General features: G+C 40.0%; 1 protein-coding gene across 1 annotated transcript; it reads left to right on the top strand.

Annotated features, from left to right (window-relative positions):
• The first annotated feature begins 389 nt into the window (after nt 1-389).
• On the top strand, nt 390-15119 carry DENND10 (DENN domain containing 10). The gene is made up of 9 exons (XM_075935370.2): nt 390-580; nt 3897-4093; nt 5785-5864; nt 6826-6974; nt 7218-7329; nt 7568-7668; nt 10502-10609; nt 11744-11838; nt 13339-15119. Exons 1-9 carry the CDS (start codon nt 535-537, stop codon nt 13513-13515), a joined length of 1065 nt encoding a protein of 354 aa, XP_075791485.2. The 5' UTR covers nt 390-534; the 3' UTR covers nt 13516-15119.
• The last annotated feature ends 3745 nt before the right edge of the window (nt 15120-18864 follow it).

Here is an 18864-nt window from a genome sequence, read left to right as displayed (position 1 = left end):
TGGCCCACGAAAGCTCATCATCTAATAAACCATCTTGTTAGTCTTTCAAGTGCTACATTGTCCTGTATTTTGTTTCAGCTACACCAGACTAACACGGCTACATTTCTATCACGAATGAAGGGAGGAGCGCCAGGAAAACGACCGGCGGGGTGGGGAGACCAGACCGCCCAGAGCGAGACCGGCTTGGGGGGAAGCCAGGCCCGCCGGAGGGGCCCGAGGAGCGGGGCGAAGCCAGGCTCGGCTTGCTGCTGCGGCAAGCCCGGCGCCTGCCGCCTCACTGGTCTCCCAAGGCAGCCGAGAGGCCGAGCCCGCCTCCTATGTGGGCCTGGGAGGCGGGGAAACAGCGGGGCCGGGCCCAGCGCCGAAGGCGGGGCCGAGGCAGCGGGCGGAGCCGGAGTGAGGCGGGGCCGGGCCTGGGCGCTCAGGCGGCGGCGGCGGCAGCAGCAGGGGATCCGGGAAGCGGGGGAGAAGGCCGGGCCGCGCCTGGTGCGCTCTGGCCGGGCAGGGAGGCGAGTGGAGCCGGACGGCAGGAAGATGGCAGAGCCGGAGATTCAGCAGCTGCTAGGCGTGGGGCTGATCGGTAAGGCGACCCCCCCGCCCCCTTCGCCCCTTGCAGAGCCCGGACTCCAGCTTCTTGCCAGGCTCCTGCCCCTTCAATGGAGGGTGGGGCCCTTGTGCCAGTGGGAGCAGACGTGCTGCCCCACCCCCTGCCTTGAAAGTGGTTTCCAGCGTATTCAGACTTCGCCGTGTGGTTCAGTGGCCCTCAGTGCCCAGGGCGGTGAGGGCAGCACCTGTCAAACAGTCCCCACTCTTTGAGGTGCACCCCTACCCCTTCTCCTTCACGTGCGGGGGCTGTAACCAACCCGCGGGGGGAAGGGGAACTGTTCCTCTTTTGCCAACTTTCCCTATCTTTGGCATGGCTTTTGACACAGTTCTGTATGAAGTTCTCATAAGCAAATTGGGGAAATGTCTAGATGAAATGGCTGTAAGTGCACAAGTGGTTGAAAGATCACACTCAAAGGGTAATCAGTGGCTTGCTGATAAATTGAGAGACTGTCGGAAGGGGGGTCCCCACAGGGTTTCATTCTGGGTCCTATGGGATGTTTACATTTGATGACTTGGCTAATGGAGTGGAGAGTAGGCTTATTGCAGATGACACCAAGCTGGGAGGGGTTGCAAGCACTTTGGAGGACAGGTTTTAAATTCAAAGTGACTTTGAAAATGTGGTCTTAGTTCCAACAGGATGAAATTAAATAAAGACAAGTTCAAAATAGTTCACTTAGGAAAAAAATCAAATACACAACAGCAAACCATCTAGTTTGGGGTGGGCAATTTTTTTTTGCCTGAGGGCCTTATCTCAGTACAGAAATTGTATGGTGGGTCATGAATGCTCACATAATTGGGAGTTGGGGTGTGGGATTGGGTTAGGGCTCTAGTTGGAGCAGACTCTGGAAGGGGGGCCAGAAATGAGAAGTTCAAGGTGCGGGAGGGGGCTTTGGGCTGGAACGGGGGGTTAAGATGCAGAAGGGGAATTAGGGCTGGGCTGGGATGGGATTGGGATTCAATGGGAGGATGAGGGCTCTGGGGCTGAAGATGAGGGCCTTGGGGTACAAGAGGGACTCAGGGGTGCAGGCTTTGGGAGTTGTCTACTTCAAGCAGCTCCAGGAAGCAGCAGCCTATTCCCACTCCCATTCCACTGCCTTATCCATAGGTGCCACTCTAGTAGCTCCCATTGGCTGTAGTTCCCAGCCAATGGGAGCTGAAGAGCTGGAGTTTGGGGCAGGGGCAGTGTGCAACACCCCTGGCTGCCCCTGTCTCCAGGATGTGTTCACAGCTAAGACATGAGTGGAGTAGGGCAAGCAAGCTTCCAGCCCTGGTGCCCAAGAGCTGGAGTAAAAAACTGAGGGGTTTGATACAGCCCATGGTTCATAATTTGCCCGCCCCTAGCGTAGGTGATAATGCTGCTGAAAAGACTCTGGGAGTTCTAGTGGACCACAAACTCAATATGAGTCATCAATGACTCATGACATAGCTGGAAAAAAAGCTAATATGATTCTGAGATGTATTAATAGAAGTGGTGTACAAGAGATACAGGAGATACAGGAGATAATTGTCCTCGTCTACTTAACAGTGGAGTACTGTGCCCATTTCTGGACAGCACAATTTAGGAAGGATGTGGACAAAATGGAAAAAGTCCAGAGGAGAGCAACACATAATGAAAGATGTAGAAAATCTGACTGATGAAGAAGAGTTAGAAAAACTAAAGCGGTTTAGTCTTGAGAAAAAACTGATAGACAACCTGATAACATATTGGAAGACTGTTAAGGGCTATGATAAAAGACACACTGATCAATTGTTCTCCATGTTCACTAAAGGTAGGACAAGACATAATGGTCTTAATATGGAGCAAGGGAGATTTAGGTTAGATATTAAGAAAATCATTCTATCTATAAGGGTAGTTAATTCCTGTAATAGGCTTCCAAGGAAAGTCATGGAGTCCCCATCATAGGACACTTTTAAAAACAAGTTGTACAAACATCTATCAGATATTGTCTAAGTTCACTTGGCCCTACCACAGCTCAGGGGGCTGGACTTGATGACTTTTTGAGGTCCTTTCCTGCCAAATATATGATTCTATACTGAGGTGTAAACTCCAAAACTGCCCACAAAATTTAACTAGCCACTGATAAAAATGGGACTAACAACATATCTTTGCCTTTCTGGGGTGTAGTTAGGATTGATTAACTAGTGGGAAAGAATCATATAAATGACCAAGTGTTGCTTGTTTTCATTATTTGTCAGTTTATCTTAAAGCACTTAGCGAGGAAAAGATTCCTGTAAAAAGCCAGAGCCCGCCCTCTGATACAAGCCATTGGGAATATGTGGGGGGTATCTGAAGGCAACATTTGGCATGTGGTTAGTAGGGATGTTAAAAGTTGTTTAATAAGGGAACCATGTAACCGCTAAAAATCTTAGCAGTTACATGTGCTGTGGGCTCTGTAGTATAAAGCTTAAATAAGCTTCATATTGCAAAGCCTTCCCCAGAGCAGGGTCACCAGCCATCTCCCACGGAGTGGGACCAGCAGGAGCAAACAGCTCAGCTGCTGGCTCCGCTCCTGGGGAGGAGGTTTTGCTGCCACAGTGAAGCCATCCGGGAGCAGGGCAGAGTTTAACCAATAACATTACCTGATAAGCATCATCTTATTGCTTAACTGGTTAATCGATTAAATTCTAACATCCCTAGTGGTTAGTATGGAATCTGGGAATGAAGTCTGTCTGAGTATTTATAATATAGCCCCTTTTGTAGCATATAGATGCCATATAACTATAAAATTTTATTGGCATACAAAGTGAAAGTATTGTTAATTAAGAACTATATCGATAATGTAGTCCAAACAAGTCTGTTAGTTTAACAATGAACAATTAATACTTAAATGATGCTTTACCACTTCAAAGCATTGTGACAGTTTGAATGATGGAGATTTTAAATTATGCAAGTTAGGATTCTGAAAATACTTTGTTCATGCTTATTTTCAAGTAATTAAATAATTCCATTGGAGTCAGTTAAGTAAGTGTACAGGAGCTGCATAACTGAGAATAGCACCTTTGAAAACAAAAATTCTTACTTTTCTACATACTCAAAAGCCTCACCAGCCTAGGACTTTGCATGCCAGGAGTTAGCCAAGAGCAGACTTTTACAACAATATGTGAAAATAAAAGTTAATAAAAGAAGCACTCACAGACAACTTTTAACAGTTGAGGCATGAGTGGGTAGTGCTGTAGTTAGTATAAAAATGGGATGTTAAGCCGATTCCAGTAAACAGATCTGATTAACCAATCAATTTACTTCCTTGCTGCTGTTTGGCATTCTCACAGTGAACATCTTTCCACCATAGAAAAAGACACCAATGGAGATACTCTCTGGGTATGGTGTTATCCTTCCACAACAGCTGAAATGAGGGATCTGTTGCTGAGAAAATGCTGCCTTACAGATGAAAATAAATTGCTTCACACCTTTGTATTTGGCCAGTATAGAAGATCGTGGTTCTATATCACAACAGTGGAAGTTCAAGATTCTTCAGTTTTGGAAAAGGTGGGACTAAATCACCAATAAAGAGATCTAAAGCAGTCGAATTCCATGCACATCCCATTATCCTGGCACAACTAAACCCTGACCTTGCTTTAAATTTTGATAAGAGGAAGCTGCATACCAAGTTTGGTGGTCTTAGCTCATACTGTTTAGGGACTTCTTGAACAAATACTCGCAGGTGGACAGCCAGCCAGCCAGACATTTCTAAACTATATAGTAAGAAGAAGATTGGTATTCTGTGTGTATGCAAAACAAGTGTAATATACACTCCCCATTTGGCCTTTCTATGAACAGCAAAAAAGGAAGTGGCTGGATAAAAAGAAAGGGGGACATATGCAGCCCTTGAGTAAGTGGATGCAATTTCCTTTGATATCAGTCGGATTGCATCAGTTTATACTTTCGGGTGAATTTGGTTCCTGAAGCATTAAAGATATATTCTGTGGAGTAGTCATAAATTACAGTAACAATAAGGAGAACTCTTATTATTTATATGTAAATCCTACATATATTTTTCCCTGCTTACAATTTGAAGTTAGACCCCAAAAGTAACAAAAAAGTAACATAGGTCATTGTGGGGAGAAAATTATTAAAGATATGGAGAAGGATGAAAAGGAGAAAGTTGGGTGAATCATGGATTTTTATTTTAGGGGTGTTTTAATAGATGGTCTGTTATTTGAGAACAGGAGAGCTACTCCAGGGCCAGTCAATGTAGAAGGAAGAAGTTATATAGGAAGCTTTGAATTGTGAAAGGATAATAAGCTGATATTAGGTAAAAGAGAGAGGCAGAAACACTATGCATATTCTTGTTTTATTTTACATCCTGCTCGTTTTTCAGCAGTTTTCATCACTGCATGATAGACTTTGTAGAACTCCCCTTAGCTTATATTTTTAGCAGTAAATACTCACTTTCTTATTATATCCCTCCCTGTTTCTTTCCCCTCAGAGTGCAAGAGATTAATTTTGCACACACAGAATGCCACCCCCAATGGTATCACCATCTTATGCTGTGTCTCTTAATAAGACCAATGGAAAGGGTTTGAGGCAATTTGTTAGATATTATAAAAATGGGCACATAAATGAGTCTTTGAACAGTATTGTTATATCTCACTCTTTATTTATAATTATAACAGGTTTTTCATTGATGCATTCTCAACGTTTCTGCTAAAGTATTTTAAATGCATTTTTGAAATATTGCAGCTGTACTTTTATTTCATCTGTATTCTGACATTCAGGTTCCTTAATAAATTGTTGTAAGACCAGTGGCATTTCATGTTCAGTAACAATCAGTGGTGATTCTTCCTGTCCTTCTCACATTCTCTCCACCTGAGAAGGCTTCCCTCCTCCTCCCCTTTCTGGTTCTGTCCTCCTCTCTCTGCCATAGCTGCAGTATTATGTTAATAGGGTGGAGAAAGTCTGGGTCTGGTGTTTTGAGGGTTTTTTTTACTCTGTTAATTTTTTGTTTCATTTTGTCTGCTAAATATTGATAGTTCTGATTCAGTGAAAGTGGGTCAGTTCAGAAGCCATTTGTGATGTCTTTTTTACTGAATATAAATGAGATTTGCAACTGTGTCAGTCTCCTGGTACTGTAATATCTTGTTTGATAGTTGTGTTAAATTTAGTAATATAAGAATTACATGCATTAAAGTGGAGATATATAATACATTAACCTACATGTTTTTGTATATTTTGGACAGGTGACTCACTTTTCTATTGTTCTGACTGCCAAAGATTTTAATCCGGAGAAATATGCAGCCTTCACTAGGATATTGTGTAGGTCTGTATAAAAGCTGTATGTAGTATGAATGTTTAAATACTTAGTCCTTGCTAATTTGGAAAATTGAACTATATATGTGGTCTAACAATATGAAAATGTTTTCTGGAATTCCAGATATTGCAATTCTAAGTATATACTTATTTAGAACTGTCTATTTTGTGTCATGTGATAAAGTTAAGAACATAATGAATGTTCAACATAGTTAACCATACAAATAAAATTCCTCGTTTTCCCAGCTTTTTTTTTTCCCAAGAACATAATTTAAAAATGTAACAAACACTGAAGAATCTCTATGATCTTTCTTTTTCATGGTTGCATAAACTATTTAGGTTGATTGTGACTTGTTTGCTTTTTTTGTTTGTGGATCTTTCTAAACTTGACATAAACTGAGTCTTTCTAAATTATCTGAAAATTATAACTGAATTTAAAAAATAAATGTGACAACTCTGTAGGGAAACTAAAATGGAAAATGGCAATTTACAACTATCTGCAACCCTATATTTGAAATAATCTGTTTGAAGCTTTAGGTACGGTGTTCCTACATCTAAATTCTATTCTTTCCCCTGGGCAACTTAGTTAAAACTCAGAGGAAGAGAGATGATTAGCAAACGGATATTAAGAGAGCGGAGAGTTTCCTTTTTCCATGCATAGGGGACAGACTGAGAGTTCTTGTGTTTGTCCCGTGGCAGGTTTCCTGTCAGCCATTCTTTGCTAATGTTTTTTTGATAATCATGAAGGTATGATCACATGATTAGTTAAAAAAAACAAAACAGACAAGATTTGTGCACATGCTATAAAAGGCTTTTTATTCTCTTATTTAAAACTAACATCAATCATGGGTCTTAAAATCATAATTTTTACAAATCAGTGTCTTGGTGGTACCATGACCTTTTCATATGCCTAGCTGTACTGTTCGCACCATCACAGACAAAAACTAAATATTTTCTCTTTTTTCATGCAGAATTTACTTGAAGTATGGGAGTCCAGTTAAAATGATGGAGAGTTATATTGCAGTTCTTACAAAGGGGATCTGCCAGAGTGAAGAAAATGGATCTTTTCTCAGCAAAGACTTTGATGCACGAAAAGCTTACCTCGCAGGTTCAATCAAAGGTTAAAAACAAATCTATAGTCAACTGATTATATATGTCTTTTTAAAATATGAAACCCACAATGCCATTCTGCAGTTATATAAAATAGATTTTTATATCAAGTCCCAAATTCTGTTCAGATAAGAAACAGGTCATATTTGTTAATTTATATTCTGAGTATAGTGATATCTGGTGACTAATCGACAAGTTTTAAAGAAATATTGCCATATACTTTTGATACCATAATGTCTTTCTTGTTCCATAGATATAGTATCTCAGTTTGGCATGGAAACAGTTATTCTATTCACTGCACTGATGTTAAAGAAAAGAATTGTTGTATATCACCCTAGAATAGAAGTCATCCAGGAGTTTACCAGGTATAGCACACACCTATAAAAAAAATTGAATTAAGTCCTGGTTCTGAAAAGTATCCATATTCAGGAAAGCACTGATGTAAATGCTTACAATTAAACATGTTCTTAGGTTCCATTGATTTCATAATATGTGCTTAAGTGCTTTGCTGAATGGGGGCCTTAAAAATAAAATGAATATGCTAAGTCACTGATTAATACAAGAAAAAATACTTAGTTTCAAATCCTAACTTAATTTCTTTAGGACTCTGCCCGCTTTAGTGTGGCATCGACGGGACTGGTCAATTCTTCATTCATATGTTCATTTACATGATGATGAACTGGAAGCATTAAAGACCTGCACAGGTAGTGATAATAAGTTATCAGTCAAAACCTTGTTCATAACGTTAATTTCATTTGCATTGGAACAACACCTTTTAATAATACTGTCATGAAAAGTCTGTTGCTATTTCCATAATAAATTCATTTTGAGGATTTTTAATTCTTTAAATCTGTCATAGAAGTTAAACTATATATATTTTTCTTTTTAAAAAGTATTTTTCATTTTAAATTACAGATTAGATAAATAGTTCTATTGGTGGTTCCATCCAGATGGATTGTCTTTTCCCTTCCCCCAAGGTGCTGTAAATGATTTTCTTTAGTTATTTAGGAGATACTCTCTAAGGATTGGCTCTATTAGAATGTAATTCATATTACAAATATTACAAACTGTGAAATAGTTATTACCAAATCATCTTTTGCTAATCTTCCTGTGGCCTCTAAATGGAAATGGTCACACAAAGTGAAACAAAGAATTAATCTTTCATCTGCTACAAGCTGCTCAGCTATTTGTAGACTACAATTGGGAGAATACAGTATAGCCCAACCATAGGGGAATGGTTTAAAAAAATGTGGGAGATTGTTGGTACAGAAAAATTAATACCAGTTCTGTATCCAGCAACGTAGACAGGACAAAGGGATATATAGATATTTAGTTACCTTCTGTTCAGAACTCAAATTAGATTGTCCTAATCTGTTCACAGCTGTTCAATTTTTTTGAATAGCAACGTTTGATACACATATTTAACATATTATTTATAGAGATTTCACTCAATTTAATAAAATCACTAACAACATCATAGGTGTTGTAATGAAGCTCACTTTATAATATAGTAACACCCTGTTAAATAGGCTTGATTCCTGTATAATGTCTCTTTAAACAAAAGGTAATTGTTGTAATGATGTTTTATTTCTGATATTTACAAATCCTTGCCATGTAAACTTATTAATTTCCTAAATAAATCGCTTAATAGGTAGGGAACTGAGCTTGTTTCCTTTAGATGTTGATTTGGGTCAGATAGCATGAAACATTTAATGCACTGTTAAAGGAGGGGTTAATAATGTGCTTTTCACTCAAATAAGATTATCTTCAAAGTATATACATTGTTAATGATTAAGTTTTTCTCTTTTTTTAACTACAAAATAGCAATTTAGGGTATTTCATTTAAATTAATAAGAAGCAATTCACTTTAAAAGGCTGAACTGCTATTTTGAGTGTGCTCTACTGTGTTAGTTGGTGATTGTGTATTCTACTCACAAATGGACTTCATAAGCTGTAAGAGTCTGAATTGTGACTTCTATTGAGTGTAGATGTTATATATCACATCAACAGACTCATAAGCTTCTACTCTTTCCCTTCCCAAACTGGACACAACAGTGTAAACAAAGGACTTAGTGGTATTCTTAGCACTGAATTTCCTCACTTCATCTCTTTCAGATGATCATTTTTATAGTTAAGAAGTACAGGCAGTCCCCGGGTTACGTACAAGATAGGGACTGTAGGTTTGTTCTTAAGTTGAATCTGTATGTAAGTCGGAACTGGCGTCCAGATTCAGCTGCTGCTGAAACTGATCAGTTTCGACAGCGGCTGAATCTGGATGCCAGTTCTGACTTGTATACAGATTCAACTTAAGAACCCCAGGCATCCCCAAGTCAGCTGCTGCTGAAACTGATCAGCGGCTGATTCCAGGAAGCCCGGGGCAGGAGCTTCCTGTAGTCAGCCACTGGTCAGTTTCAGCAGCGGCTGACTTGGGGATGCCTGGGGCAGAGCAGCTGGGGTGCTGCTGGGTTGGTCCAGTAGCGCCGCCGCTCCTCGGCGCTACTGGACCAACCCAGCAGCACCCCAGCTCCTCGGCGCTACTGGACCAACCCAGCAGCACCCCAGCTGCTCTGCCCCAGGCGTCCTGATTCAGCCGCTGCTGAAACTGACCAGCAGTGGCTGAATCAGAACGCCTGGGGCAGAGCAGCTAGGATGCTGCCGGGTTGGTCCAGTAGCGCCCAGAGCGGCACTACAGGACCAAACGGCAGTGCCCCAGCTGCTGTACCACAGGCATCTGGAGCAAAGCCGTGAAGCACGGGGGCAGCGGGACAGCCCAGACGTGCCGTAGCTGTCCTGCTGCCCTCGGGCTCCACGGCTTTGCTCTGCTTTGCTCCCCGTCCCCCTGGTCTGTAGACCAGGGGGACGGGGAGCAAAGCGGCGGAACACGCGGGCAGCAGACAGCCCAGATGCAGAGCAAAGCGGCTGAACACGCGGGCAGACCAGGGGGACGGGGAGCAAAGCAGAGCAAAGTGGCTGAACACACTGTCTGCTGCCCGCGTAAGTCGGATCCACGTAACTCGGGGACTGCCTGTATATTTAATGTTTGACTGTTTTATCGCTAATGTATACCTCAAGTCATTAAAACCACACTTTCACAGAAAACTACTGCAATAATGGAAGGCATTTGGAGATGAACCTAGTTGTCATGTGGAACATATTCTGAATTAATACTGTCACAACCATCATATTCCTGTCACAAATACCAACTCAGGGCAACTGAATGGAGTCTCTTAGTCTATAGATCTTCTATCTATTCCACCTTTGGAAAGTGAACACAAAGCCATTTTTGGACTCTTCTGAGTAGTAATAAAGTTTTGAAACTGAAAACATAACATTCCTTACTACATAGTGTAGTTTGGTTCTTAATTTCAATTTCCATAAGTAAAAAATACCCAGGTGCCTACTCAAATACCCCAAGAAGTTTTAACTTCAATGGGTGGTAGATCAAGTCCTTAATTTTTAAAACAGATTTTACTTTATACTACATCTCTTTTTTCATGTTTAAATCAGAACTTGTCTTGGTAAATCTCTACCACCTAGGTTACATTGCTGGATTTATAGACTCCAAAGTGAGCAATAGACCGGATCTATATGATGTGTATGTGAATTTGGCAGACAGTGAAATTACCATTTCCCAGCAAGCGAAAGGTTGGTTGTCACATTTGTTTTTGTTTTCTTGGGGGGTGGGGGAAGGCAGGGAAGGGGAAGGTATTTGTTTGCAGATTTACAAAGCAGAGAGCCAGGTTCATTACCATCTTGGTCCTGTTTCTAGGTTAGGTGAGAGAGAGTAATTATTTTAGAGCTCTCTCACCTGGGAGCCTGGAAGTTCTTTGGTAAATCTGGGCCATAATGTCATCATGTACAAATGCCTAAGTAATTAAATTAGAGAAGGGTGGTCTGTCTATAATACAAAAGTCTTAATTAAAAACATGTGACTGAGACAGTTCACATTTTCATAAAGTTACATTCTAAATCATGGATGGGTTGTGGATCCAGCCTAAGACTAAGTCTTTATAAATATCTCTTCTCATTTTCATCCCCACTGAACTTTGGGTTGTGTATCACCTCTCAAGAGGAAATGCTGCTTGCAAAACTCAGTGCATAGAGGATAAAATCTTTAGAGCAGGAGGAAATCTTAATTTGGTTTTATTGATAATACACAAATTAATTCCTTCATGGGTGAACAACAACAGAGACAGATCATGAGGTCTACTTATAATTCGGCTTGCCATCAGTTTACCAGTTGACAGTTTGTCTCTTAAATACGTGCACATTTCGCTACTAAAAATTCATAACAATCCTTTAAAATATTTATAAGCTCTTATTTTTAAAGGATAAAGAAGAAAGCCTGATCTTGGTTAATCTTGATTTATCTTCACTTTATAGTTAGTTGTATAAAAACTTAAGCATACTTTGTGGACTAGTAGTATACTTATTATCTGTAACACTGTTGTAGGATCTAAAATATTTTGTTGTCTAATTGTACCTCTGCATATTAATTTTATCCCAGCAAGAGCAATAAAGGTGATGTGATGGGAATACATGAAAATACAACAAAGTTCACTTTTTTGGAAAAGTTCTTATAGGCAGTCCTATTCTTCTTCTTCTTCCTACATAAATATTTTCAGGAAGTTCCAATAAAGAGAGCATATAAGTAAAAGTAAGAGGTGCCATTGTTACATGTCCTGCTACTACTGTTCTTGGATGAAGGGTACAAAATACTATCTTTTAGATGGGTTAGATGATCAGAATGAATTCATTATACATTTTCTGTATCCCAAGATGCAATGACTATGGGAAAATTGCATAAAGAAATTGGTCAACTCATTGTTCAGTCTGCAGAAGATCCAGATAAATCAGATAGTCAGGTCATTAAGGTTAGTCCTTTTATGTTTACATTTCTTCTTTCATTAACATTTTATTTAAAAAAGAAAGAACAAAATGGAATGTCAGGTCCCGCTTCTCTGAAAGTCCTTTTATCTTTTGCAATTTTTAGTTTATAAATATTATACATTACAATCCTTAAAATAGTTCTGCTATGATCATTGGGTTATGATAGCATACAAATAAAGTAACTAAAACAGTGTGTTGGCACTTCATGTTGCTGAAGAAATTTCAGACATTCCTTTGAAATACATGTAACTGGCATTAAAATAAAATGTTTACAGTGGTGTAAGGTTTTATTATCAGTTATTTGTTTCACTTATAGTATAACTTGTTGACAAAATTCATAGCTAACAGTTTAATCCCTGAAATATGCTTTTTCAGTTTTAAGATTGGGCTACAATATATTGTGTCTTTACCCTTGTTCCTACAGCAGTAGCGTCTGTTAGCAATTGCACAATTGCATTGTGGTAATCATTTTGAAATATAGATTATAGACCAGGGGTGGGAAATAATTTTTGAAGAGGGGGCTACTTCACACATTTTAAAAGTGGCTGTGGGCCTACTGGAACGGGCGGGGCTGAGAGCTACCCTACCGGGAGCTTTGCTTGGCCTGGGGTCCCTCCCTCCAACTTCTGACTAATGGAAGGGACCTGGAGCAGATGGGAAGGTGCTGGGGGCTATCCTCCTCCCAGAGTTGTCTGGGATAGAAGATTAGAATTCACATAACACAGCTCGCAGCTCCTGGCCTCCGCTGCTAACTTGTTGCTTGGCAGCTACAAGCCCTTTGAACAGAAGCAGCTGAAAGGGCTCGTGCCTCCCAGGCAACAGGCCAGTGGGACCGAGAGCTTTGAGCCCTTTCAATTACTTCTGTTTAAAGGGTTTGCTCCTGCCAGGTGGCTGTCAGGCAATGCAGCCACCCAGGAGGCATGAGCCTTTTAAATAGAAGCAGTTGAAAGGGCTCGCGCTTCCCCAGCTCCCTAGCAATGCACTAAAGGCGCTGGGAGCTGGGAGCCCTTTTAACTGTTTCTGTTTAAAGGGTTCTCGTGTTCCCCACGGCTGCCAAGCAACACATTGCCTGACAGGCGCGGGGGAAGGCACGAGCCCTTTAAATAGAAGTAGTTAAAAGGGCTCACATGTCTCTGGTTCCCAGGCAATGTGCTAGGGGGTGAGACCTGGAACTGCTTCGTGGGCCGGATCAAAGCTCTAAGCGGGCCAGATCCAGCCCACAGAGAGGCTTTTGCCCACCCGTTATAGACCTTGTGAAATGCAGAGTACTCCCAGCTACTCTAGAATTAAAGGTTCAGCCTCTCACATGATCAGATCTGAGGAAAGAATCTTCCAAATTTATCATAATTGACAGATTGATGCATTCTGACACATTATTTCCACTGCATAGTTTTTGTATTAGTGTCTTATTTAACATTAATACCTCTGTATAATTTTCCTAGTGCTGTATTCATGCTTGAATATTTATCTGTTCTTATTTGAAGGATATTTCACTGAAGACAAAAGAAATCTTGACTAATCTGGCATCATTTACTGAAGTATCTGATGATGGTGAGAAACCAACACTTAACTTTGAAGCTCTAAAACAAAAGCGATATCCACCAGCTACAGAAAACTTTCTTTATCATCTAGCAGCTGCTGAACAAATGCTTAAGATCTGACTTCGTTGATAAACTTCAGTGTTGTGGACCAATATGAAATTATTCCCTTTACTATAAAATTAGGACTATCTACTACTTATATAAAAAAATAAAAGTAGCAAAGAAAATGTTACATTTTCAATGATGTAATGCAAAATACAGACATTTCACATGTAACATGCAGCTAGCTGCACATTTGGAAGTATTTCTAGTCTTTTTACTTTTCCTTGACTCTGACTTTATATACACAAGGACAGATACTCAAAAACATGTGAGTTGGGCACCTGACTCTTGTTTGTGCCTTTGACATCTTCCCCCTTACTCTTGGAGTACTATAACATTTTAAAACTGGACATACTAGTATAAACAAATTGAAATCAGACACATCGACAATAATATTGAAAACTGGATATGGTTAGAGCAGTAAAAATGTACCTATTTGTTTTGTTGCATAGCCATAAAGTGACAGTTTTTCAATAAGCAGTCTGAAACTAACTTTGCTTTGTAATCTTCTGGGAAGAACTTAAATTCCTTGTAAGGAAACCTACTTTCTGAGCCAAACATCCAATGTTTCTGCAGAAATGTCCATGAAATCAGTCAAAAGATTCTGCAGTAGCACTTTTATTTAAAAAAATGGATCTCTTTTTCCTGGCCTTTGCACAGATGGTGATAGCATGTGGTTTTACATAGAGATTTTATACTTATGATCAACAATTTAGTAATCCATATTTATACTATTAAAAATTGAATGTTTGGTATCCTGAAGCTGTTAGAACTCATAATTATGTACAAGCAATATTAATTTGAGAATGTTTTGTGTTTATGTATTGTAAACTAAGGAAAACTATTTTAGAATATGGATGAGGAATTAGGTATCTATATATAAAATAGCTACTTACTACAGTTAGTCTGAGAGAATTACTGCTATAATCCCCTATTTTCAGGGGTGTATAATCCTACTTCGAAAATTTACTTGACAGAAGCTTTGCAGTTAGTCTAGACTCAGAAGCATTTTTTAAATGAATGATACCTGAATTATGTTTTCTTATCAGCGCTCTTAACTTTTTTCCATTTGTATAACTTAACGGGTATTTTTAATGGTCCAGATAAGTTTAAAGGTCATACAAAAAGAAATGCAATCAGGGCCTGATCCTTAAATCCATTGAACTTAGTCTTTCCATTGAGTTCAACATGCTTTTGATAAGGTCTTGAACATCTCGAGAGATTTTGTCTGTGGGTTTCTCAAAAAGAAAAATGCAAGCTTTATTACAGCAACATGAAATAATATGCATAGTTTAGAATAACTCACAAAAAAGCAGAGTTCTCATTTGCCAACTAAATATTTGATATTATTTTATGTTCTTAAGAGACTCTGTAGTTGCACATTTCCTTATTGTTTGTCTTGGACTTTTCATTCTAATGTTTTTATATGAAAACAAATGAAACTTAATTTTGCACTTCAGGAATGTATACCCATAGTAATGTTATGCCTATAAAAATTATGATCTTATTTTTTCCTGAACCCCCTGCTTTGTGTAGTTCATGTAAATTGTGCATGGATGGTCATGGTCATCATAAGTCAAAGGCTTCCATTCTTAAATTATAATAAAAAATAGAAATATTTAGTAACATAGTAACTTAACATATTATATTTCAACCACAGTGTCTAATTTAAAAAAGAAATTGTGTTGTGTGTGGTGTTTGTTTGTTTGTTTTTTACATTGTACCATAAGGTGATATAAGCAAACTCTTGTAGTAGGTGGGAGACAGAATTTAAATGGAAGGTGTGCAAAATTAGGTGAAAGTCCCCTCCAGGCCCCAGGGGATACACTTATTCTGGGAGGAGAAAATTGGGCCATTGAACTTATGTAACAGTTAATGGCATACAGTACTACCTTTATTCCATAGTTCAAAAAACAGAACTGATGTAGGTTGTTTTGCTAACTTTCAAAGAGACAGATTGTAATGTCCTCATTAAAATTTAACTTACTTTTTCTGTCTCCAGAAATCAGTGAACTATGTTCCTCTATGGACACACCCTATGGCTGTGTCTAGACTGCATCCCTTTTTCGTAAAAGGGATGCAAATTAGACATATCGCAATTGCAAATGAAGCGGGGATTTAAATCTCCCCTGCTTCATTAGCATAAAAATGGCTGCCGCTTTTTTTCAGCACCGAGCTTTGCTGGAAAAAAGCACCAGTCTACACACGGATCTTTTGGAAAATAAAGCCTTTTCTGAAAGATCCCTTATCCCTCTTAAAATTTTAAGGGATCTTAAAATCTTAGCTTGAGATATGAGTTAATTGCATATACAAAAAACTGCATTAAGAACATTAAGGGGTGCAAAGTCAAGCACTTCTAAGTTAGGAAATGTCAGAATTAAGGTCACCTGTACAACATTAATTCAGTCCCTCTAGTTTGTATGATACTGTCTTTACAAGACATGCTTGCTGCCCCCTCCCCGGGTCCTTTTTATTCAATGCACAGTATTTAAGTAACAGCTGTTGAATATTTTATTTTCTCCTTGTTGTTCAGTGTGTGACCTCCTTGCCTTACTGCACCCTATCCAAACCCTGCTCAAAGAATTAATTTCCTCATAGGCTTTTCTGTGGTACCAAATATTGTAATATTTGAGTGTTTCACATATGTATTTATTTTTACAACACACATCTGAGGTGAGAGGGTATTATCCCACTTTAAAGACTGGGAGCTAAAGGAAGATTAAGGTCAAAATATTCACTAAATTTGGATGCCTAATTAGAGATGCTTGGCTTGGGTTTTCAGAGTACTTGGGTTAAATAGCACTTTATAGATTCAAAATGCTCTTTGTCTTCAGTTGCAGCTGGGAGTGCTGGGCCCTTGTATAAATCAGAACCCAGGATATCAAGTTGGACACCCAGAAAATGTGCAATGCAGAATTAGTGAATACCTGAGACAAGTTTGAGAGTAACATGATTAGCATCATATAGGAACTCCGGCAGAGGCTGGGATCTCCAGGGTAGAAGCATTCAACAGCCTTAACCATGAAACTGTTCTTTTGTCTTCCTGTAATCTCCTGCCTTATCTACTTACATACCTTTCATCCTAGTGTCCTACGCTATCCCCAGAGCAGGTTCAGCGTATGCAGTTGATGAAGCACAGAAAAAATAAGTTTCTGATCATGTATGTGAGCATCTCATGAGGTATGTGCCCAAGGGGACACAATTCACTTTGCACATGCCAACCTTGTACTGGCATTTTCTCATTTAGGAGTGTCTGACTTGACATCTTTAAATGTTTGCTTTTTCTAAAAGCCTATAAAATTGTACACACGATCTAAAACAATTTCTATACTATGACATATTGACATCCACATGGTTCATTAGGGTTGCAACCTTTAGATTCATTGCACAGTTCTCTGTCATTTGAGCTAACAAAGTAAAGGATCCTGCCTCTGGACCAGCACTAGAGGGGGAATGGGACTCTACTGCTAAAGGATTTCACAGGAGTTTTCTGACAGCAAAAGAACGAGACTCAGAAATCTTGGATTCCAATCCAGATACCAGAGGGAAGTGTGTCCTAGTGGACCCAGATGCTTCTGCCCATTTACTCTCAAGCACAACCCCTTCTGCCCCATCCCTTCCCACCTGTGCTGTAATCGGTGCTGTCTTCCCCCCCCACCAGCAACTTCTGACAGTCTCATCTATCCATTCCCAGTCTCCACTGCTTAGGCTTCTTATCACAAGCTGCTGGATTCTGAGCCCTTCCCCCCCATATCAGTTTCAATGCTCAAATCCCTCTCATTGTGGCTTCTAGTCATACCTGCTCCCCTGGACTCTCAATTTCCCCATCTAGTCTCAATGTGTGTCTCTGTCCCATACCTTGTTACAGTCCTTTATTGTGCCCAGTCCCAATTTTTCCACCTACATCTCAGATCTGTCACCCTTCCCATCATCTTCCATCACCTCATTGGTTCTCATTATCTCCTTGCCTCTCTGGCTGCTCATCTAATCTCAATCTCCTCCACTCACCAACTGGCTCTGAGTTTCCCACACCACATCTATTCATAATTAATTAGCTATGAATCTCTTAGACTTGTTGCTCAGTTTATCAGTCACTCTTCCCAGTTAATTTAATCCCAATCTCTCCACCCAACTCCTAGTCTCAATTTACCATCCTTCTACCAATCTCCAGTTCTACTCCCCACCCCCAAACACACACACAAAAGCAAGTCTGTCTCTTCCCAGCCAATGGGCTCTGTGTTGGCAGTGCTTACACATGAAGGGACTGCTTGGACGTGCTGCCCCCTGCTTCCCCCACCTCCCATGGGCCAGGAACAGAGAACCACAGTCACTGGGAGTTGCAGGGGGTGGTGCCTGCAGACAGTCAACATCAGCAAAATGTCTCACAGCCTACAATCAGATTACCCCAATGGTCCACATGTAGCCCATGGACTTCCCACCACTGGTCTAGACTAGTGTTTCTCAACCTTTTTTTTGCTCATGGCCCCCTTCTGAGCCTCATCCATCATACGTTTGGCAGTTAAGTTTGGGTGCCCCCCCTCAAAAACTTACTGTGGCCCCCTAATGTTCTGTTTTTTTCCACGTGGCCCCCCTGGGGAACCATATGGCCCACGTAGAGAACCACTGGTCTGGATGATCAAAGTGGTCCCATCCAGCCTTGGAATTTATGAATCTGGGTTTGTTTCAATCTTGTCCATTATAGCACTTCTGCTTTGCTTTCTAAATTGTCCACACTAGCCTTTACTGTGGCTATTAACCATTGTAAAAAAAAAAGGGTATACTCTTAACAACAACAGGTGTTACATAGGTGCGTCAAGAACACATCTAAGGCCCTTCTGTGTTTACCTTCAGTATATTGCTAGTAAAGGAATAATGATGAAACAACCCTTTTATAAACAGTCACATCAGTGAACCATCACCTGAATCCATGCAGTACTTTTTTGCAGCCACTGCTGTGACAGAAGAGCTTTATTTTTCTCTCTATTACTAGCTGAGTTTTTACAGTATATTTCTTTGGAAAACTGTGTATTACCACAGCCAGAATACATCTGTAGGAGCAGCAAAAGCCCTAATGTAACTTTAAATATAAACAGGCAAGAGGAAATATAGAATTGATTATGGAAAATGCAGCAATATTAAGTGGTGGTCGGGATACTGTAATGAGATTAAACAGACATTCCTTTACCTTCCTAGTTTACAGTTTTGCTAACATGCCACAAATTCTGAAAAAATAGCTGTTTTCCTACCAGCTGCTTTTGTGCCTTCCTCTGTTCTGGGCCTCTGCTTTCCTTTAAGGAGGAATTGTAAGGACTTCATGATGGTTACACAGGAAGCGAAAATGAGAACCTTCCCATTTAAAATGGCAGG

Source organism: Pelodiscus sinensis, chromosome 8 (genome assembly GCF_052426305.1).
Source record: "Pelodiscus sinensis isolate ZL-2025 chromosome 8, ASM5242630v1, whole genome shotgun sequence".
NCBI lineage: Eukaryota > Metazoa > Chordata > Testudines > Trionychidae > Pelodiscus > Pelodiscus sinensis.
This window is presented reverse-complemented; position numbering and strand designations above follow the sequence as displayed.